Here is a 23572-nt window from a genome sequence, read left to right on the forward strand (position 1 = left end):
AAATGTAATGTATTTATTTTTGCCCTAATATGTCGAATGAAACACAACTTACCTTTATTCAAATTACACATTTCCAAAAAATGATAATGGGATAATGGAAGTACACAATTCAAGTGTTTAGCCGTTGTTAATTATTTTAATGTGGAAGATATGTATTATACCTTTAAGAAATGGCTAAGGATGATTAAGAAAAATGAAAATAAATGATTAAAGTAAAAATAATTGCTCTTTTTCCCTTTTGTTGCTCCATTCAACCGTCCACGGATCAACCCTAGCAGGACGTTTCTGGTTTGTTATGAAGACAATACATTCATATTTTAGGAATGTGGAGGCTGCAGAGACTCTGCCAACATTTATTTTCTTCTTTATTGGATTTATTGTAGTTTTTTCCATTGCTGGATGTTCCTGAGCCTCGAGAGATAAAAACACACACAAAGCATCGCATTCACACACATTCATTCACATTATCGCGCACCAGTTAACTGTCACTTTCACAAATGAATCATGTTTAGATAGAGCTGAATATCCAGAAGCTGCTGCAGGCTGCACCGTGACAATATCGCTTCATAAACATATTTTTGTGAAAATATTTGAGGAAAATATGTACAAAGACTTTGGTTGAATATCTGCTCCTGTATATAACTCTAGTGTACAATATACATATTTAGATAACTCTAATTTAAATACTAATTTGGCTATAATGAATATCAAAAAATAGTCTGTATATCACTGAACATGCTTCCCTTTGTGTGAACATGGTCGAGCACTTTTACAGGTTTCAGTTTGAACGACACAAACGAACGGACGACGAACGCACACGGTTAAGATCAATTGGCATAAAATAAATGTTTTTTTTTTTTAAATATTACAAAAAGGTAAAATGCTTGAAATGGTCAGACATGTTGGATAGAGAGCCAAAGTGTTCCACTAGTCAGAAAGAATGTTTCTTTTAAAATATTATTCAATTGATTTTATTTGTTCCATTATTTTTAAGTAATTGTGTAAGGAAGAGGATTCAGGCCACCTATGAGTGGACCAAATGGGATTTTTTTTCTGAATAAAAAAAACAAAGAAAAATACAGAATTCTGAGATTTTCAGTAAAAAAAATAATTCAGAATTCTTACTTTAAACTCAGAATTCTGACTTTAAACTCAGAACCAAACCAAAGGTGACCCTAATCCTCTTCCATATTTGTGTAGTTATTTATTAACTTTGTTTTAATGTCAATTTTCTTGTTAAGGTTTATTATAATTATTTTTGTGTTATTTTTCCCTATTTTATTTGTATATATATATATATACGTTAATGTTCCATTATCATATTAATAATAATAATAATAAACCTTTTTCTTTCCTTTGCGTGCATAGTTAATTTTTATTTTCTATTAAACCTTTTTGAAATAAAGTCTAGAAGGGACTTCAGCTCTCTATTATGTCATAATGATAAATATTTGAGTAACAACATTAGTTTAACAATAACCTTAATCATTTGCGGCGGACTTTCTGATGAAGTACCGCTGGTCCAACTTTTGCTTGGTTAAAGTTTCTGTTAAAAAACACGACGACACGAGAGATAACAAAAGTCTTGAGTCCAGATTGTGTGAGACACAGCGGAGGACGTAGTCAAAAGACGCACAGCAGAGATCGAGTGCTGGTGTTCTCCTCGGACTGCGTTCAGCATGTAGTTCAGAGTCAAACGTTCTTTTTACCCACACTCCTTCACTTCCTGAGGTTGAGGCTTTGATGAAAGTCTTCAGTCCAACATGGCGTCCAGCTGGTCGGCCAGGTCGTCGAACATGTTGCCGATGTCATCCAGGATCGTCCCTGCGGACTTCACCTGGTTGGATCCCCTGGTGAGAAACAATAGATGTAAATATAAGAAGTGTTACATTCTACTGCCCCCTTCAGGCCAATTCATGTTATATGCATCCACGAGGGTCTGCAGATGACGTTATTCCAGTGGCGGTTCTAGAACATTTTACATGGGGTGGCAAAGGGGGGGCAAGAGGTCATGCCAGGGTGGCATGGGAGGGAGGACAGTACGTGGTATTTTGTACTGTATATATACCGTAATTTTCGGACTATAAGCCGCGCCTTTTTTCCCATTTTTCGACCCTGGGCTTATATAACGGTGCGGCTAATCTATGGATTTGTACAGCTAACGGCCACTAGGGGACCTCCTAAATCTATGGATTTTACAGGTTACAGTCCACCACCTATAAGCTCTATGGCCGGTCCGCGCCCCCCACCTTTAAGCGGCGGGCTCCAGCAGGAAAAGCTGGAGGCCGGAAAAGAGTTAGACAGGTAGCGTGCAAAAGTAAAAGTGGAACCGAGAGTGGTACGAGAGACAGAACGAGAGCAAGACAGACAGACATTACGAGAGCGAGACAGTTTGTCCCCGTACCACTGGTTGAAAACCACTGCTGTAGATCACTGCCGGTACGTGCGCTGGGAGGGCACCGTTTAAGTTTAACTTAAACGGTGCCCTCCCAGCGCACGTACCGGCAGTGATCTACAGCAGTGGTTTTCAACCAGTGGTACGGGGACAAACTGTCTCGCTCTCGTAATGTNACCACATCTGTCAACTGTTGTGAACATGGGAGTTCTGTTTGTGCATTTTTCATGTTTTGCTGATGACATAATGTGTTTAGCGTACACCCTGTAGTCTGAAGCCCTGAGGGTATTTGGAGGACGCAGGCATCGTGTTAATGAAAAGCAATCATTTACCGGCAGAGGAGCTTCTGGAAGTCCTTTTTATACTAAGAATAGGCAGTCTTTTTATAGCAATTGCAAATGACTCATTCCTGTCCCCTTGGAGAGGGATAAAGGAAGGGTGGACCGGGGGGCGACTGAGGGGCGGGTTCCACACGGTTTCAAGAGGTTTCAATGCAAATTAGAAATCCACCCTCATCATTTCTTCCACTACCTCCCTGCTTCTCACCCACCATCACCACAGTCAGCCCGGCATTGCACCGGGGCCTGAAGGTGGAAGAAGTGCGTCTCACCGCCCTCTGTTGAAAATGTCACTTACGAACGCATGCAGTGATTTATGCTACATGTTGGAGAGGGACTTGTGAACTGACACGTTCATTCCAATTGCAAGTGCTCTTCTAGTGCTGTGTGTTAAGGGCTGTCAGTTAAATTACTCCTTAGTTTACACATGTCACTACTGCTTAATGTGATTATCACTGGTCACAAAAAAATTTTAAACTGTCTTTGGAAATGTCATGGGGGCGAGGGGGGGGGGTTGCTACTGTGAAGTCGCCGGGCCCCTAGCTGGGGCTACTGCGAGCGCACAGGGATCTGCACTTCCACAAATATAATACCAAAAAAGAATTTTCAGCCTTGATGTAAACAACATTCTATTAAGTAAAGATCACACCCTTTTCACCCCGGTTACATTTTCATTTGCCCTGTAGATGGGCGCTGTAAGTATGAAAGTGAGGGAAGTTGGCTTTATCGGGCGCCGCAGCTCACAGCCAAAGTGAGAGAGATAGATAGATAGTAGATGATAGATAGAGAGAGGGGGTGCACCGGTACCCGGCGGGGATGTTTGTTAGTCTGCTGCGCTAACGGATATAAGAATGCTGGTTTCTAGCAATAATGTGAGAGAGAGTTCTGTCCTGTCAGCTGAGAGGCTCAGTGAGGTAAGGACTCTGAGGTTTTAGAATCGCTCACTTTAGTGCTAAATTATCTCAGTGGTGGTCTCAAAGTTTTGATCACAATTTTATGTAAACAAATCTTCAAAGGGACACCTTTATAATTATTAGGATAAATAAAAAAGTGTTTGAAATCCATTCCAAATGTCAACTATAGGACAGCAAACCAAAAATATTGGTTTAAAACTGGAGAGATTTAAAATATGCAAAATAAATAAATAAATGTAACTGGTTAAAAAAGTATAAATGAACCACAAAAAAAACAAGTTAGCCTATTCTATTTGTATTGGCTATGGTAGCGTTATCGGTTATGTTCACAGACAAACCGATCTTTCACATGGGTGTTTATGAGTTGGTATCCCCTAGATCAGCATCTAGTAATTGGGCGCTCAAAGTGCACCAGGGTTAAGTATTTTACTTTTAAAATGTTAAAAAAAATCTTTCCCGGGCGGGACACCCCCAGACCCCCTTAGGGATGTGAAGTCCACCCCCCCATTCAAACATGTTCATCATATACTAAATACATTTGAAGCCTTTATATAAGCTGTCCACCATTGTCAACTACGTTTCTCTTTTTGCCCAGTGCTATTGGTCTTTTGTAGACGGTTTATTTGCAGCCAAATGAGATGCCGGACGTCATCAGGTCGCGCATCAAGAATGGGTCAACACCACCGTAGAGTGAACGTGTGGAACTCACACGAGAGAGACCACACCAGATGAAACATGATCCATCGGTCATGACGGCATGAAGCATTTTCTGCTAAAAGACGGGCAAGCAGTATCACTTGTCCTTCAGGACAGTGGAAGGGGAACTATTCGCAGTACGTTGCTACTAGTCCGGGAGCTGCTGAGAGTCGACTGTGGACTCCCTACTGCTGACATACTAACATGGAAAAGCTGTCTGCTGCTGCACAAGAAAGCCAGAGCCAACTCAGGTGGGGGGCCACCACGCACTAACCACTAAAAACGACAGTAAGTAGCCGACAAGATATTGAAGCTGGTCACACATCGAACGAGTAAATGAACACGAGCAATGAGGCGAGAAGTGTCTGGGGTGTGTGTGGTTTGGTGTGCGTGTGTGTGTGCGCGTAGTGTGATGTGTCGAATACATAGACAGCCAATCTTTAAAAAAAAAATCTATTCCTTTTTCGCAATCGCATTGTAGTATAGAGATCAGATAAAAACTTCGCATGTGATCTCTAATCAAGGATTTTAGCCCGCCATTAGCGAGAGTTAGCCGCATAATCAAGGCGATTCTAGCACATAATCAAGCGTTAGACGCCATAACAATGGAATTTTGCCGCGTGTTTCTGGAGGGCCATGAGCTGACGAACCTGTTGAGTTACAAGTGACACAATCAGCCAGTTCAAGGAAGTAGCGAGTCGCCAATACAAACAAGACCTACTAGATTTGGCTTTTTTATAGATTTTGTATGAACAGCCCTGCCACAAAATATGTTATATGCTTATTAGTAGGTCCATTATTAGTTTGAGGACTCTGCACTTCATTGACTGCTGATTGTGTAAGTGTAGAACTCACACAGGTCTCGTTACTTCTCCATAACCCTCCAGAAACACGCGGGCAAAAATCCTTGATATGCGGGGCTAAAATCTTGATTAATGTGGGCTAAAATCCTTGATTATGCGGGCTAAAATCCTTGTTATGCGGGCTATAAATCCCTGATTAATGCGATTAAACATGCGGGGTTTTTATGTGATTTTATGCGGTGAAATTTGCGGGAAGTTGGCGAAAAAAGAATAGATTTTTTTTAAATATCGGGCTGTCTTATTAATCCCCACAACACACTACACACACACACACACACACACACACACACACCACACACACACACACACACTTCCTCCGCCTCATTCTGTTTTCTCATTACTCGTTCGATATCTGACCAGCTTCAATCTTGTCGACTACTCACTTTCGTTTTCTTGGTTGATGCCTCGGTGAACGTGGAGTTGCTTGGCCTTTCTTGTCCGCGCAGCAGCCGAAAGCATTTTTCCAATGTTTGAATGATCAAAGTGGGTCCGTCACCGTCGAACTTTACGTCTTTTATGCTCCAACACACAGTTGCACGGGGTGCAGAATAGTTTCCCCCCACTTTCGGGAAAGACATCGGCGGTACTGCTTGCCGGTCTTAGCAGGAAATGGTTCGTCGGAAATGAGATGGATCAGATTTTTTCATCTTGGTGTTTTCTCTTCGTGTGAGTTCCACACGTTCACTACGGTGTTGTCCTTCTGTGATGCGCGACCTGATGACGTCACGTCATCTTATCATCATCACTACTTCACGTCAAGACGATTAACTTTCTTCTCTCAACTTTGTGTGTAAAATGCGGGGATACGCAGCCTTTTCATACATATGCAGCCTTTTTAAAAAATCTGTGCCATTTTCTGATTATGCGGTAATTCCTGCAATGCAGAACGCGTTTTTCTGGAGGGTTCTAATCTCAGCTTTTATTAGTTTTCATATAACTTTCTAATCCTCATGCTTCTCTTGCAGGATATGTTTGGACACGAGATTGCGCTGTCCTAGAGTTAACGTGGACCTGTGTTGTCCTGCTGTCTTAACGCCTGTGAGGCTGTCGACTTCTCTACACACCAGCTGCCCACTGGGACTTTCTGCCATCAACCACTACGGCCAGCCCGACGTTAGCGCATGTTCGCCTTCACCTGCATGTACGCTTTCGAGAACGCCGCCATGGTTGCGCCAACGCACACGGCACCGCTGCTGACGGGGCTCGTGGCCGACAGCCGTTGGAGTGGAGTTTTTTAAAGCTTTTCCATAGCCGCGTTCACACCGGAGTTACTTTCCACTTTAGTTCGATATAGTTCCGAAATGTCGCGTTCACACCAAATATAGAGCCGGACTAAAATAGTTCATGAAGAACCTTTTTACCCCTTTTCCGACTTCATGCGGCTCCTTGGTGAGAAAAGAGCTAATATGTTGATTTGCTGGGCGGATTTGCAAACCACGCCCCGTAAACTCAAAAAAGTTTTGTGAAAGCCACCATTTTATTACCTCGCATTCGACATTATTAGATTAGCTCAGCGCAGAAACGCAGAGAGACTAACTTATGGCAACACAAAATAAAACATGGGAGCGGTGGAGATGAGGAGGTGTCGGCGTTCTGGCGATTTACTCGGAAGGCTTCAGTAGAAGCTGCTGGGAGTCCCAGCAGCTTCTACTGAAGCCAGTCCCCAACTCCGGGGACTTCCGGCCGGGGATTTTGGGCGGCAGTATACGCCGTGAAGTTGTTTGCAGCCTGCCAGTAAACCCAAAGCAGAAGAAGAAGAAGTGACGTCAGCGGCTTCATTTGCCTAATCCACCCCCAGGGACTTATTCTGGTGTGAACGCGATCTGTACTTAGTTCATCAGAACTAAAGAGTTCTGATGAACTAAGTTCTCATGAACCTTTGTGGGAAAAGTACTGCGGTGTGAAAGCTTCTCATGAGACCAGTTTGCTCTTCCACACGTGTGATGTTTATGCTGTTCTTCAAAGGTCCCATAGTCGGGATGTTTGGATTATCAAGCAGGTCTAGGTGTTATATATATTCTATTCTCATTTTCGGTAAAAGATCTGTCAGGACTTCTGTAATGTTGTGATGTCAAAACTATACTATATATACATAGAAAGTGCTGCTGCAGTCATTACCCTTGCTGCAATGGCGATGCATAGAACCCAAGAGCTCAATACTTAAGACCCAGAAACACTGACCAATCAGAGCAGACTCGGCTAATCCAGGAGAGGGTACTGAAAGAGACAGTTGCTAAAACTGAGCGTTTCAGAAAGAGGTATACAGGTATATTCAGAAAGAAATTATTAATAAAAATATGTGTTTTTTCAAACATAAAAGCACGTAAACATGTTTTTAGTAGGAAACCTTAATACAAGTATGAAGCTGAAATGTAGCATAATAGGTCCCCTTTGAATCTTGTTTCACAGGCAGAGCTCTACCTCTTTTTGTTATTATTATATCTACAGTTCTTCTGTGGCCATATTTGGTTGTTGAATTTGGTGTTGATGTTTCTCCAGCCCTTCTGGCCCATGGGCACTGGTATCGCCCGAGGATTCCTGGCAGCCATGGACTCCGGCTGGATGGTGAAGAGCTGGGCTCAGGGAAAAACTCCACTCGAAGTCCTAGCTGAGAGGTAAGGGTGTTGAAACACTGAAACACATACCATATTCTTGTACTTTACACACATGCATGCACAGACACACAAGCATAATATCTCTCCTCTAACACACCCATTTATCTCTAAGTGCTTTACTAGGAAATGTGCCTGTACTGTATGTGATTTCAAGCACCAGTCCCACCGCTGCTAGTACTAATGGGATAAGAGGCTCTGAATGGAATGTGACTGTACTGTAGTGTGCCGTTTGATAACAATGACAATGTGTACATTATTTATACTACACTTATTTTGTTGTTTTCCTCTTTGCTTTAGGGAAAGTATATATCGTATCCTGCCTCAAACCACGCCAGAAAACATCAGTAAGAACTTCAGTCATTACAGCGTGGATCCAACCACACGTTACCCCAACATTAGCCTTAACTTCCTCAAGCCAAGCCAGGTTAGTACAACAAATCTCAGCTGCCATATTTGAAAAGCAATACAAAAAACACATGTTATCTTCATGGAATTCAATATTTTGGAATTGCAGATATGTAATACAATGTGTTTTTTCCCCAGGTGAGGCACTTCTGCGACACAGGGGAGGCCAGGGAAATGTGCATCGAAACGGAGAATGTGATCAACTCGTCGACACCCAAGTTGGCCAGGAATGGTTCGTATCTATTACATGCTCTAAAAAAACCAATATAAACTTTTTTGTAGTTACAAAATAAATTTTTCAATATGCTGACTGATCAGTTTAGGATGTTGCTGCAATCACTGTTGCTGAAATGTAACAATGAACTATTTCCACTCTAGACAATTGTCTGCTTGACAAGCAGCTGCAAGGTAACACAAAGTCCGAATGCATGGTGTTGCTTTTCAGGGACTCCTAATAGCTTTAACAGTTTGAAAGTCTACCGGCTGAGTACTCATGAATTAATCATGTTAAAATTAGTAGTGGAATGATGGAACTCCTGGATGGACTGATGCAGCCGCTTAGAATTTCTGTGTGTACTAACTGGGTCCTTGACATTTGGCTTTGACCTCCCCTTTTATTTTGTTTGTACATTTTTAGCTGAATTTTATTTGTTTTCCTGTAAGTTCTCCATCCTATCCTAACCTCTCATTTGCATCCCTCCATTTCTCATGGTTAATAATACTTCCTCATTGGCTGGTTAAAACTGGTACTAACATGGTTCATGACGCCATGGATGACAACATTTTATGATCCTTTGCTCAGTCTTGCCTGACCAAGGCCATGAGTTTGGCCAGCTATAAATGTGTAGTGCTTCCCAGAAACAGTTTATATTTCTTTCCATGTTCAAGCTGCTGTGGACCATAAAGCCTTACAATTTCTCTTTCTGCCAAACCAGAATCAATAGCTAGATCCAGTAAGCTGCTGAACTGGTGCCAGAGACAAACGGAGGGATACAGGAATGTTAAAGTAACGGACCTTACGATGTCTTGGAAGAGCGGTCTGGCTCTGTGCGCCCTCATTGACAGATACAGACCGGACCTCATGTGAGTATCTGAAAGAAATACATACAAAACCATGAATGACCCATCTGAACTCGTACTCTGTCATATCGGTTTGCAAGACAATAACTTTTAAAATGCTTGTTTTCTTAATTGGGTCTGGATCACTCATCGCTATGCTAACATTGTAGCATCTCAATTAACACTCACACTAAAGTCTTCTTAATAAGGCATAAATATGGCATTGAAATTATTGCTTTTACACATATATTAACATTCTTTGTAAATATATAAACTCACCGGCATTTAAGATGTTTATAGTTGATGACAGGAGCCCACACAAAAACGTTTTCCCCTATTTCTGGACTAGCAACATCAGGATGTTGTCAAATGCTGATAGGCTTTTGCAGCACAGTGTCACCCATATGTTGCTGTATTAAACGCAGCGTTCCTATACCACACCATAAAGAGCAGTGATTAATACAGATGGAAAATTAGTTTTGCAATAAAACATTGCCTCTTCAAGGCATATCTCTCGATGGAAAGAATGAAAGGGTTAAAACTGCCGCAGTGCCTGGAATGACCAGCCTGCTGTGTTTATGCGTGTTTATCGGTTGCAGATAATGTTTATTGTCTGTTTGGGACCTTGGTTTTGAGTTGTGCATCACTGTAAATGAGGTGACAGCTACGAGCCATTATGGCCTCTTGGGTAATTTAAGGGAGAACCTCCTCATGCCCCCCCCCCCACACACAGAAACACACAACAAACAACACATTCCCCATCTGCATTGCCTAATGTAGTTTATTACCCTCTAGAGGCTATATTGCTATTAACATTAGAAGCTATTAGTGTCTCTGCCCTGCTTGACCTTTACCAAGTACTGCAGCAGTTGTGCTCTGCTGCCTTTGATAGGCCAGATGATGGGAGGAGGAGGAGGGAGGGGTGGAGCTACCTTGGGAAAACTGCGTTCACGTGTACGCATGTAGAAGATGAACGATAAACAGGGATTCAGTGGAGAGTAAGCTCTGTGGTTGCTGGGAGGTTTTGATGCTTTTAAATGGACTGTATGTGCAGTGCAGATGTATTGAGGACTCAGCTTAATGGTATTTTCAACTGCAGTATAATGACATTTAGTAATGCTTTCCACAACATGGACAGTATCCTGTTGTCAGAAAGGCTTCCTGATTAGTATGTAAGGCAGGCTCAATGTCAGTTAATTGATATCTAAAGCTGCTTTGGAGGAAAATATGGATTTGCTGCCTCTTCGCTAACTTTGCTAATTCATCAATAACTGAGACAGATATTTGATACCTTCATTTATTGATTCGTGTGCAAGATGATCATCAATCATATGCTATTTCAAAGAAATTGTATGCAAACCTTCATTTCAAACTAGTAAAACATCAATCATGATGTTTGGGATATTTTTAAGAAATGAAAGCTGCAATAATAACATTAATTTATAATATATCAAATGTGTGCAATGTAAATTGGGGAGCTCATAGTGTCTTACCACGTCATTTCTGCGATTTCTCTCAACTCTATTGAGTTTTAAAGTTTCTGCCAGCTCATTGTTTTTGTATTACAACCCACGACTGCTTTGTTTGAATCTCACGCTCATAGCATTGTTTCTTTCCATCCACACCAGGCAGATGTTTACAGAAACAACCAACCATTACCTCTCAGACATACAGAGTTAGCAATAAGCACAGTGGAGCATTTTGCAGCTAGACATCCAGATATATCCCTCAGGAGGTGGTAGCCGCAAAACAGGGCTCAAGGATGGGTGAATGTTGCACTTACATTAGTCAAATAAATAATGAATGATAATGTGCCTATATGTTTGTCGCATTTGTAAATATGGTGCTAACACGTTTGCTCGTGACATAATGGTGATGTTATGTTCACAGCTTGTTTCTGCTTCACTCAATGGGACAAAATAATCACACCATAGTTCGCCAAAAGTATACCTTAATTGCTCTTTCTTTACGTTATCACAACACAATATATATGATGTAATGCAGTTATGTTGTTCAAGTATTTTCACCTTTCAATCACAATACAGTAGGTCAGGTTTTAATATAGCAATCAATGGAGAATCGTAAAGCTAATGTCTTGAGCTGAAATCATTTAACAATTCCTTAATTGTTGAATTATTTTTTCGGCAACATTGCAGACAAGACTATTTAAAGTATCTCAAACATGGAGATGCCCTTTTTTTATCTGTTTCATATCATATTAAACTACACAGGGTTCTTACGGTCATTAAAAACCTGGAAATGTAACTAAAGTTGCATCAAATATAATTTATATTTTATCTAATCGCCAAAATAGTAATACTATAATGATAATAAATACTGTATCGTATAGTAATGAAACGTAAAATGGCATTTAACTGTCGAGTTATTTTACTGGTGAGAGCTTTTAGTTGCGTTAGCGTGTAGAAGCTAGTAAGCCTACTATTTGATTTGTTTTAGATAGACACAACATGTTTCATATGCAGACCTTATTTTACGGTTCCATGTTAAAATAAACAATTTTCAGAGGTACCGCTGAGAAAGAGTAGTGTTTTTGGTCATGGAAAATGAGGTAAAGGTCATGGAGAAGTCATGGAAAAGTCATTGAAAATCATTGGTGAAAAAGTGTATGAACCCTGACTACATGTATTTTGGTTTTCGATGAACCAGATATTTACCATTTTGGTTTTATTATAAAAACAAGTGTTAGCTTCAGCCTTGAAAAAAATCACATATTTCCATTCTCTCACAGAAGAAACATTATTAATTGCTAAACATGAATTTAATCTTCTTGAGATCGCACAAACAATCCCATTCAGTTGTGGTCTGTGAAGCGTGTTTGTGTGTATTCATGTTACATTTACATAGATTTATCATTTATTTAAAAATTAATCCTTATTTGTTTACGACTTACTTTTCAGTTTGCACCATATCTTCATGATTGCGTTCACTCTCCTGTCCCATCTAATTCTCAATGTTTGCCTCTTCCTCCCGCCCTCAGTGACTTTGTTTCCCTGGATGAGCGCGACCAGGAGAAGAACAACCAGTTGGGTTTCGACGTGGCGGAGAGGGAGTTCGGCATCTCGCCCTGCATGACTGGCAAAGAGATGTCCTCTGTGGTGGAGCCAGACAAGCTCTCCATGGTCATGTATCTCAGCCAGTTCTATGAGATGTTTAAGGACACAGTGCCACCCGGAGGTGAGAGCAGGCAATACACTGCAGCTGCTGCTTCTGTATTGTGGTTATTGGACTTGTCTGTTATTACATACGTTTCATCTTCTGACAGAGGCTTTGAAAACTTAATTACCCATAACACCGAGAGGATTTAAAGCTCTTAATGTTTTTGCCTTTGTGGATTTATTTTCAGATAACCACAACATGAGTCCTGAGGAGAAGGCAGCCCTGATATCCAGCACCAAGTCCCCCATCTCCTTCCTTAGCAAACTGGGTCAGAGCATAGCAATATCGAGAAAACGAAATCCCAAGGTCAGTGTCTGAGGAGAACCTCGTCAAAAAGATGTTCCCACGCAACTTAACTGCATTCTAAATTATGTTTTGAGAGAAATGTATTTTCTCCCGGATTACAGTCACAGTTTTGAAAATACAGTACATTTAAGAACAAGCATGCAACAAAACTACTTAAAATAAGTCCAGGATGTTGCTTAAATGAAGTACCTTTTTGTTATATTATTTCAATTACTGATGTAAAATGCGAAGATAAGTCAATGATGATTTATTGGTTTAACACGGCACACAAACTACTGTCCTGTGACCGCCACAACCGCAATTTAAGAGAATATACATTTCCCTTAATCTTTAATTGACAATGCAGTAATGTTCTATTTGACTGCTGAATAAATGCCTGTAAGCAACCCTTGATTTGACCTTAAAAGGTTATTACTTCATTGTTGTAGTATGGAGTAAAAAATAACTCATGTCATGATGTGTCACCAACAGGACAAAAAGGAGAAGGATGTGGATAGTTTGGGGAAGAGAAGGAAAACCAGCCAGTCTGAAGACGTGAGTACTTCTGACAACAGCACGTCTCAAATGTTGAGATTGCGATTTTTGGTTGGAGCACACCATCTGACCAGAACATTGTAATCAATCCCAGTAGACTGTCAGCAACAAGATTTCTACTTTCTCACAGGAGGAGGTATCCAGGTCCGGTCGCAACGACAGGCCTTCAGTCCCAGCTGTCGTGATAGAGAGAAAAATGGAGTCCTGCGCTTCGGGGAACCAAAACAAAGTCAAAGTCATGGCCACCCAGCTGCTGGCCAAGTTTGAGGAGAACGCTCCACAGCCTTCAGGACTCAAACGACAGGTATGGAAGAAATCATGTGGCTCTTTTTCTGGTGTAACAGATGGCAACAAGAAATATGTAGTCAAACCTTTTGATTACTTTTGCATTGTGGTTTGTTTTTCCCCCACAATGAATATTTTCATGAACATGTAGGTCTCTCGCTGTGTGACAGGGCCTCTGGTCTCATGATTGAAGAGCTGTAGGCCACTGTATTAATGAGCTGAGCTTCAGAATGCTAATGTTGGTCGGGCTGGGTATTGTTCCTGTGTCATGTAGGCGGCCTCGAAATGCTGACTGGGCCTGGATGGCTCGGCTGAATGGGTTTGCAGAGCTTTGGTTTGCTTGCCACTGAGAGTGGGAGGGAGGAGTGGGCCAAAGGGAACACTAGAGAGTATTGTTGATGGAGAGAAAGAAACTCTCCACTGTTGAGGAAATGTCTTGTTACTGTATGTCTTGGAATAGCCTGGATTTGACGTTTTGTTTTAAATATAAGCATATTTTTGTATTGCTTTGGCTAGGTGAAGTCTTTTAAATTCATCAATGAAATACCTGATTATGTTTACTTAAACGCCATAAAGGTCATTTACTACTGAAACAAAAAGCCAGAGTTTGGTGGCATTGTAAAGAAGAATGGGATCATTGGAAAATGTTTTAAATTTGGGCGGAGAATTATTCGCATGGATTCACATACAACATTTGAATTTAGACAGGTTGTAGGGAATGTGTTGCCACTAGAGGCCACTCAAATTGCCCGTTTACTTGATAAAAAAAAATAAGGATTTATTTAGGTGTGAAATTAAAACCTTTTGAAAGTTGCTTGGATATGACTCCAAATATATATGACAGTCCTTGTTGTTTTAATGCAAAGTCTTACATACCTTTTTAAAAGTATCACATCTCTGAGCTCAGTGGGAAAGACTTTCTAAATGCTGAATAGTGGAGCAGTTGCTGTTTATTCACACATTTGTATATTTCCTCTTTTCCATCTATTTTTGATGTACATTCTGCATGGTATTTATTTACTGTGTGCAGTGTTATAAATATCCCCTTACTCTCTCAGCATGATCTTCTCATGACTGTCTTTTCCTTATCTGTTCCTTATATTTTTTCCCATCTTCTGTGACTCCATCCGCCCTTGATTCACTTCCTTCCTTCTGTTTCTCTCTCCTGGATTACACCTCCCGTCATGGACCATTTCATGATGCCTTGCATGGTTATTCGGGGCGTCTCACTGGCCTCTCTTGCTGTCACTCATCATTATCTGACCTCAAAGGGGGACTCTCTGCCCAATCTGGACCAACTTTTGCCCACTAGCCCACCCCAAAGCCCTGTGAATGAGCCAGTGCGCCTGGCGCCTGTCCCAGCATGGAGAAAGGTAAAGAGTAGAAACGCCCCGCCTCGTTACCATAGAGACTAACCACTAGACTGACCTTCTAACCATATGTCCCTGTGGTGTGTCGTAGTGGGACAGCTGCTTTGTGCTAGCCTTTTAGTCCGTGCCTCCCTTTCTCTGTACATATTGTGCAGTTCTCAGATTTGTAGGAGTAGCTCTTTTCGTGTGGTTAACAAGTGTTTTAACCAATCAAATCGCTGTATATGTGTGTTTCTGTGTGCGTGAGAGATACACAAGAGTTTTTCAGCTTCATGGTTTATCGTTGCTTCTCCTGTCCTGGATCAGAGACGCACTCAGCAGCAGGAGCAGCTGAGCATTCGCTACAAACAAATGATCAAGGGTCAGCCCAACAGAGGGGAGCAGGTACGGTTAGCCTAGCTGGCCTGGTAGTCCTCCAACTCCTGCCACATCCCATTAAGTCCAATTCAACCCCCTTTTAGATGGAAAATAATTGGCCTTCCTATCAAGAAGCAAGGGGAAGGGAAGGTAGCCTCACTAATCCAGACAACTGTTACTCTGTATTTATTTTACAGTGGAAAACATCCACTGAGAACCAAATGAGCCCAAAGTAGGTCAATCAGCAAAATGTTCGGATGGTGTCATGACTCCAAAACATTGTCAATAACTGAACGAACCATGTGTTTTTAAATCTTATATTAAACATTATTCTCCTATTTATTGTAACCAATTCATATTTGAAGGCAAAGACCAGTGAGAGTCAGTCCGATGCTGGGTTTAGGATGAAGGAAGGGTTCAGGTTAAAAGTACAGCCATAATAATTACCCAATGCATGTTAAAAGAATGCAAACAGACAGGTTGTATTTTGGGCTTTATATTCATAGGATTATATTATCTATGCTAGCCAAAATATCCTGTTGTTTCTGTCCCACAAACCCTTTTTGTTGTGTTAAATGTAACTTTAAGTTATTGAATTACTCCGAGCCCTTCTGGCAATGCACATTGTATGCCGCTGCTGCAGCCCTGTTATGGATTTAAAAATAAAAGGCCTTATCTTTTGTCAACAAAAGTTAAAATAACATATGTTAGTCTGTTTTTGTCAACAATATTGCATGTAGTTATTATCACAATTACTTTTTGACTAAGTTATGGGGAAGTTGTAGTCATAGATTTAATTTAATAAAATGAATACTGTAGTTTTGCTCTGTAGATTTCTTCTAAACAAACAACATTTTTTTTCATAACATTTTCTTCACCAAATAGCTTATTGTGTATCCTGGAAGTGTAACAAACCTGTTACAGTTCTTTACAGATCAAATGTTGTTGAAGATCTTTTATGGCTTTTGATTTAAAATCTACATTCTGGAGTGTTCGTCATCCCTACATCTTGCTGGTGTGCTTTGCAAGTGGCCAATTGTTGATTGAGTGAATCATTTGAAAAAAGTGACCAGATAAAGAAAACAGAATAGTCTGTATCTATGATGTCTACCTTCCACCTCTTTCTTGTTGCTTTTTCTGCCACCTTTCTATGACCTCCAGTTCAAGTTTCCCTGCTACTGCCCTCAACCTTTAAAAGTAGATAGAATTAAGTTTTTTTTTTTGTTAGACACGAACCCGAATCGTAGATGTGTAAAAATGCTCTTTACTGAGAAATATGATCCACTCCTCCAGCCTCAGTAGAAGGCCGTCTGTAGCCAGCAGGCCTGTCTGGTTGTCTTCTTGCTTTACTGCTCTCTCATGCGTATACTCAGTCATCACAGTGAAGTGCCAGCACCACTTTTCTCCTGCTGATGCTTAGAAAGTTGTATTTTTTGGTCTCGTCTCTAGATTAGGCATGCACCTCACCGACATTGATTTGAAGCTTCAAACTCTCCTCTTTAAAGGGATTTTAATTCACTGCTGTTCTTAAATGTCTTCTCATTGCACGGTAATTCTCTAGCTGCAGAGTCAATTAGCTCGGAGTCAATTGTAAAGACTGGAATAATCTTCATAATCCTTAAACACTTCTCTACACTAAGTGTATAGGATATCATTTTTAAGCCACTCTTATGTTCAGTGTTAATTATTTATATTGGAGAAGTTTCCATATACTAGAATATAAACGTTTTAAATTGTGAATAATTAAAAGTTAATGGATTCCCTCTTGTGGATAGTTTTTTCTGTCCACAAGAAGGACAGTAAAACATTTTTTTGACTATGTTTATCTGCCAAATACAATGTGTGGGTGGTCTGTTTTACTTTGTGTGTCCAGCATTATTAAAGCTGCCTTGAGTGGGAGCCCACGCTAATTCTATTAACCCAATGGATTGCTAAGTTTGTGCTGACTGATGCAAATATCCTTGCATATAATTTTACCTCTGAGTTCTACAAGCTTTTAAAAGCATTATGATTTATTAGCCTACTGTGACTTAGAACAATAAGGAGTGTGAAGCATATTTAGTTTTAGCGACATCACTTTCATCATCATTCTTATCATTTTCTGCTGAATCTGCTGTTCCTGTCCCTCATCTCTCAAGGCCAGAAGTGGTGCAGACCAAGTGTCCAGCTCGGGCTCTCGGAGCTGCCCAAAGAAAACCATTCTGCTCCCTTCTTCCTCCTCCACTTCTTCGCTCTCTCTTCACTCAGAGGTGACAAACAGCCTGCTGTCTCTGTCTGTTTCCATCTGTCTATCTCTGCCTCAAATCCACGACACACCCATTTACTGTCCCATAACCCCAAATCCCCTTTTTTGTTCTCTGTACCTCAGATTTGATGTCTGCAGTGTTTAGCATTAATAAAAACAAAAGCTGCATTTTCTCAAATGCACTTCCTAGAGAGGTTTGAGTCTTATTTATTGATTGAGTAGGTAGTGTTTGTCAGAGGAGCTTCTTGTTTTCATGCCGAAGGGTATATTTTTTGGATTTGGCGGCTTGTAAATAATCGTCGACTCAGGGAACCTTGGGTAGTTTTAACTTTTTGTCAGGCACTGTCAATAATTCCACCCAGAAAGCTATTCTCAACTTTAAGTAAGACTGCCTAAGCCCGATGAAAAACGTGTTGATACGGTATCTACTCATTTCTGCCTTCAAGCATTTGCGTAAAAGCCTGGAAGAAGAGACGCTTGAATACTACGAGATGCCTCTGAATTACGGGGTACAGTAAACGAGTGATAGCATGGATGTGTGTTCAGCTTGTTGTTTGTTGTTGGCATTTATTGATGAGTTATTATGGATGAAAAACTGACTTCCAAATCAAGGTTTTTCTTTATTTAAAACAATTATATCAGCCCTTTAGCTACAACCAAAATCAGTATCAAGTCTCACTAGAGCTATCTTGGCAGGAAGGGAAGCTGCCGCACCTGACTGAGCCAAAACCCATTCACATACCTGGTATACAGGAGAGGGCTGACCGCCTAATCTCCAGGTTTAAGGGCAAACCTGACAGACCACCAAAGGTGAACACTGTGCATGGTTTTCCAAGCGGTATTAAGTTCTTTGGGTACATTTTGTATGTTAAGGGCATGCTATTGGTGTGCGTGTGCACATCCTCCTAAGTCTAATTCCATCAACCATTCCTTTTTTCCCCCTGGGGCCTAAGACAAAGCCGTCCCGTTTCTTTATAGAGCAGTGGCACTTGTCCAGCGGCGGGACTGACAGTCCTGGTTCACCACTTTCCTCTCCTGAATCTCCCAGAAAGGTTAAGTTTTGGTGCTGTGGACTCACTCTAACAAACATACAGTATGGAGTTTTTTTCTTTTGACAAAAATACCTAACCCAAAGTATTTTAATTGTCTTCAGTCCTCGTTCATACTTCTCTTATTTGGATTTTTTGCTAGGAATTGCTTTTGGGCAACTTCACTAACTGCAGGCCGTTGCTTTCATCGTTTATCCACACAGTTTACATTTCTGCTTGAATTAAAGACTGACAGCTGGAACTATGAAAACAATGGCTTACAAACCATCTGTGACTTTTCTCTCAATATCAAGCTTTTTTGTAAAGGAGGTTGTTTTTGGAAACTACAAAAAACGCTAAGAATAACTCAAATGTTACTCCTTGTAAATCCCTTTGTGATTGAATGATCTATTTTTATGCAGGAGCAAGCAAGGCCTCTGCACACAGATGATGAAATGCCCTTATATGTGCTTAGTATTCAGGAGAGGGCTAAGCGACTTGCCTCTCAGTTTGAGGACAAGCCAGCCCAACCAAAGGTGACCATTTACCATAGAAAGCTTATAATTAATATTTATACATTACACATTTTTGGGAGTCTTGTCCTGTTGGTCAACTTAACCTTCTTAAGAGTAGACACCATAATTATCCATGTGTTCCCAGTAGGTTGCCACAGTTTAGCAGGTCAGTACACATCATTAGGCTTAACTAGTGAGTATTAGAGTACAGCATTCAAATAACAACTTATAATAGCAAGAAACTGAAAGTTGAGTGAAATGTATTTATGAGGGATAACATTGATCGAAAAACAAAAAGTATCTCTGTTTATGTAGTAAATAAATAATGGGAGAATTGCGGGGCTAACCTTGATGACAGGAATATCTACAAACTTTTTATTTGAAAGATATGAACATAAACTTTTAACAGCTGTAGGGTTATTATTGACATTTCTTTGGTATGTGCCTACACTTACTCAGCAATTCATGCTAACACATTAGCATAGAAAACTAGGGAAGGACTTGAGGGCTAACGGAAAATACAAAACTAATTATAATTTTCCTTTCAAGTTAGTTATTTTTTGTATTTTCACAGGTGCCAGATAAATATATTATTGAAACAAGATGAAAAGAAAAAAGGAGAAATGTAAAGAAAATGACAAAGGATAAAATATCCTTTGTAATTAAATATCCTAAGGAATTAAGCTGACCAACAGGCTGCTCTCCAAAGAAAATTGATAAATAAAACATATACGTTTTTGTTTCAGAACTCATGTGAAACATGAGTTCATATAATGTTTGTATAATTGTTCAATTTACATTTTACTCTCTGCCTCCTTTTTGTGGAGCCTAAGAAAAAACCCTCCCGTTTTGTTATGGAACAATGGCTCCTGGCTCGATCTCAGTCTCCCCCTGGTTCTCCCCCCTCCACCTCTGACTCCCTGAGACAGGTAGTTGTCTCACGCCTGCGAGGAATGGTGTGTGGTGATGCTAATATTGCACCTGTTTTTTATGAGGATTTATCATCTCACTTAGTTACAAAAGTTAACACGTCTTAAGCTCCTCTGAGACGTTATTCTAAAAGCTGGCTGCTTGTTGCGAAATATTAAGGAACTCATTTGCAACTTGATAATTGTTTTCTGTGGTTGTTGTGATATGTATGCGGGTGAGTAATCAGTCCTTGTTATGACTGTGACTATCTGGACAGATATCAAAATATATTCATCTGATGTGCGTTTCAACTTAATTATGATTTCCTCAGTTATTTTGCCAAGGGAGTTCCTATTTGTTGTTTTAGATTAAAAGCGCAGCTTGGCAGCAAAACATCTCATCATGTTTAATTCCCATGCAGACGAGCACAGTTCCAACTGTGGCAGGGTAACATTTTTGCAATGCAGTAGGTCTGCAAAGCTAGTCAAATCTTATCCACAGTAACAGTTTGCATGGCTTAGTTTTGCCTCATAGTACATGCTGACCTCAATTCTTCCTCTGTATAGGATGCAATGGCTTTTTGTTACGTTACAATGGATGTAAACCTAATCCTAGATTAATTTAGGATTTAAACAAATAATGGATAAAAGCAAACCACTTTGAGTGGTCATTTGCAGCATTTTCTTTTGTTCGTATTTATTGTTCAATGAATTATGCAACAGTACAGCGTGTGAGTGCCTCTGTGTGTGTGCATGTGAATACAAAATGCATGACCGCTTTACTGTGGGTGTGTAAGAAAAAATACTGTTAATAGTCTTAATGATTAGTGACGGTCCACTTAGTATCTGTTGTCATTAAGAATACTGGGATATTGGATTTTTTTCTGATATATCAAATCCAATAATGCTCTTAGTATGGAAAGCAAATGCAGAGTGAATCTTATCTATTCGAGCTATATTTGGTTTTGCAGTTAGGTGGAGCTACTGCCTCATCTAAGCTCCTGATGAAGCATGGAAGCATTGCCTTGTCATGTCTCAAATGTCCTGGCACACACTATTGCTTGTGAACGCTTTCTGTGATTAAGCTCTCCTTTTCCCACTTCCTCAATCTGTTTTCATATTATTCTTTTTTTCTATCCATCATTTTTCTAATTTTTTTCTACCTGTTTGTCTTTTTTCCTCCCTTATTGATGTTGATAGCGCTATGTAAGGTTGTACACAGGTGGAGTTAGCTCATTGGCTGATCAGATAGCCAATCAGCTTCAGTCTCAGGAAGATCCTAAGCTCCTACCTGAAAAGAAGGATTTGGTAAGCATGCTGCCAGGGGGGTAGAAGGCATGTGGCTGCGCAGGTGAAAGCCTTATTGCCTGAGAGTGTTTTTTTCATAAAATAATGTGTTGTTGATATGTTAGTCTTCCTGTCACAATTGAACTCCATCTCCCTGTAGCTGTGAAGTGTGTGTTTGCTCCACAAGTAAATACTGTTTGGGATACTGCTGTGTTTGTCGATCATTTGCACAATGATCAGAGATCCCTATTCCTACTGACAAATAACCGTTGACTTGCTCTGTTGTGTGTTGTTGTGTGTGTAGCACTTTAACTAGCATACATCGACAGTGGCCTGGTGTGTGATGTCCACTAAATCTTTGATGTAAACATCTCCTCTCCTCTCCTCTTTTTTTCATAAAAACCTAATCAATCTTCAACCTATCCTTCCACAGGGCTCTTTCAGAAAAGAGTTCCCCGTCAACATCGGTGGCAGCGATGTGTGCTTCTTCTGTCGAAAGCGTGTGTACGTGATGGAGAGGCTGAGTGCAGAGGGGAAGTTCTTCCATCGGAGCTGCTTCAAGTGCGAATACTGCAACACAACACTACGACTGTCCTCCTACGCCTTCGATGTGGAGGATGGTAAGACTCTATCATTAAGTTCCTAAACATCGCAAGACCAGAATTAAACTTAATCTCAATCCAACCTAAAAGAAAAAATACCACATTGCTATTAACTTGTAAATCTAAACTCTAAGACATTGAACTATTCCTTCATTACCTTACCCCACAGCCGTGCAGTCTCATAACTCCATATTATTGCTCTCTGTGAGGTGCTATTATGCTCACAGAGAGGCAGCAGATTGTTTGTTGAGACAGCAGCTGTTTTTCAGAGTAAACCGTGGGACTAAAACCCACGCATGTCAGAGCTCAGACAGTAAGGAAGATCTTTTTATTCAAACAAACAGTCTATTTCTGCAAAGGAAACACATCCGATGGACTCTTTGAGGTGAAATAAACAGAATATGCTGTGTATATATGTATTTATTCATTTGATTTATTTATTGTTGTTGTGCTGTCTGTCTTCTTTTTATCCTGCAGGAAAATTTTACTGCAAGCCCCACTTCTGTTACCGACTGTCTGGCTATGCTCAGAGGAAGAGGCCCGCCCCCTCGCCTACTCCAATCACTGCTGAGGTACCTGTTTCTGTTTACTGGTTAAATGACTGGTGGAAATCAGGAATGGCGTGATAATGAATACTTTCATTGTATAGTTTATCTTAAAAATGCACTGCCTGGTAGGGGAACATGTTGATGGCAGGGGAGCGATTTGTAAAAGGGAAAAGGAGTCGCGATTGACTTTCTTCTCATAAAAATTCCTGCAAAATCTTTTATTAAACATCATTGTTGCTTCCTTTTTTATGATAATAACGGATATTTAATGGTTTAAGTTAATCATGTCTTTCTCCTGGCTGATAGTCATTATCACTATTATGTTCTTGTCTCCATTCCTCCACTGCATCAATCCCTCTTATTTAAACACATTTCAACTAAGCTCTAATAAGATAGCGATAGGCTCTCCAAGTGATTTTCCTTTTAATAAAAATGGTAATTTCAGACACGGAAAACGTGTTGTCACAGACAACAATACATACAAAAATGTATTAGAATGAATTAAATGAACAGCAAAATGGTACAGGGTCTGAAGGATGTATTTTGATTCCAGCGCAGTGACATAATGCTTGTCACATGCAATAAGTTACAAATGTTGTTTAATAGGCGACTTTTGAATAAACAAGGACAACTTATTTCCCAAATAAGGATTCCTCTGTCCTCACATCTCTCCCTCCCTTCTTAAAATTGCTGAGCTTAGACAAGAGGAAGAGACTCGGTGAGAGAAGGCAGGATGCAAAAAAAGGATGAACTACTAGCGTGATGGCTAAAGCAAACTAGTCGAAAAAAGATCATGCATATGAGATCAAAAAAGAAGAAAAGTAATTCATTTGCAACCCACCAACTTCTCATAGTCATATTAAATCGCTCTCTATGGGACCTCTGAGTAGGGGTAAGGGCTGTGGTTAACGTCATCTGTCTTTGCAGGAGAACCAGGCGCCCCAAACTCCTACAGCGACCGTGGATGCCCCCGGGAGGGCGATGGCAGCGGCGTCCCCCTCGGCCGAGCTCCAGCCCTCAGGTACCCCTCTTCCCTTTCTTGATGCCCTGGCTGCGCCCTGCCGTCTGGTCAGGGGCGTGGGGGTCCGGCTGTGTGACCTCCGCCGCACGCTCTCCTGGACCTGC

The 23572-nt window shown here is 40.6% G+C and overlaps 3 protein-coding genes across 4 annotated transcripts in view; 1 reads left to right on the forward strand and 2 right to left on the reverse strand.

Moving 5' to 3' along the window:
• pde6d (phosphodiesterase 6D, cGMP-specific, rod, delta) overlaps positions 1-23572 on the reverse strand; it is an 818526-nt gene that overhangs the window by 259276 nt on the left and 535678 nt on the right. The window lies entirely within an intron of this gene.
• The window catches only part of LOC104947449 (caskin-2-like), a 174944-nt gene continuing 152701 nt past the window's right edge, over positions 1330-23572 (reverse strand). Inside the window, exon 17 of the mRNA XM_010773458.1 lies at positions 1330-1850. Coding sequence (XP_010771760.1) covers positions 1754-1850 — 97 coding nt within the window. The 3' untranslated portion in view covers positions 1330-1753. The remainder of the gene's footprint in view (positions 1851-23572) is intronic.
• Positions 6215-23463, forward strand: LOC104947440 (protein-methionine sulfoxide oxidase mical3a-like). Of its 2 annotated transcripts, XM_010773444.1 has the most exons (15): positions 6215-6431; positions 7706-7821; positions 8119-8245; positions 8365-8458; positions 8605-8634; positions 9162-9309; positions 12284-12480; positions 12650-12768; positions 13240-13302; positions 13433-13606; positions 14859-14960; positions 17458-17563; positions 21731-21917; positions 22377-22471; positions 23375-23463. In XM_010773444.1, exons 2-14 carry the CDS (start codon positions 7718-7720, stop codon positions 22468-22470), a joined length of 1545 nt encoding a protein of 514 aa, XP_010771746.1. In that variant the 5' UTR covers positions 6215-6431; positions 7706-7717; the 3' UTR covers position 22471; positions 23375-23463. The 2 variants fall into 2 exon arrangements, with proteins under 2 accessions (XP_010771746.1, XP_010771747.1); XM_010773445.1 differs by lacking the exons at positions 21731-21917; positions 22377-22471; positions 23375-23463 and adding an exon at positions 18006-18064.

The sequence above is a fragment of the Notothenia coriiceps genome, unplaced genomic scaffold (genome assembly GCF_000735185.1).
Source record: "Notothenia coriiceps isolate Sejong01 unplaced genomic scaffold, NC01 NC01_scaffold00012568, whole genome shotgun sequence".
NCBI classification, from domain to species: domain Eukaryota; kingdom Metazoa; phylum Chordata; class Actinopteri; order Perciformes; family Nototheniidae; genus Notothenia; species Notothenia coriiceps.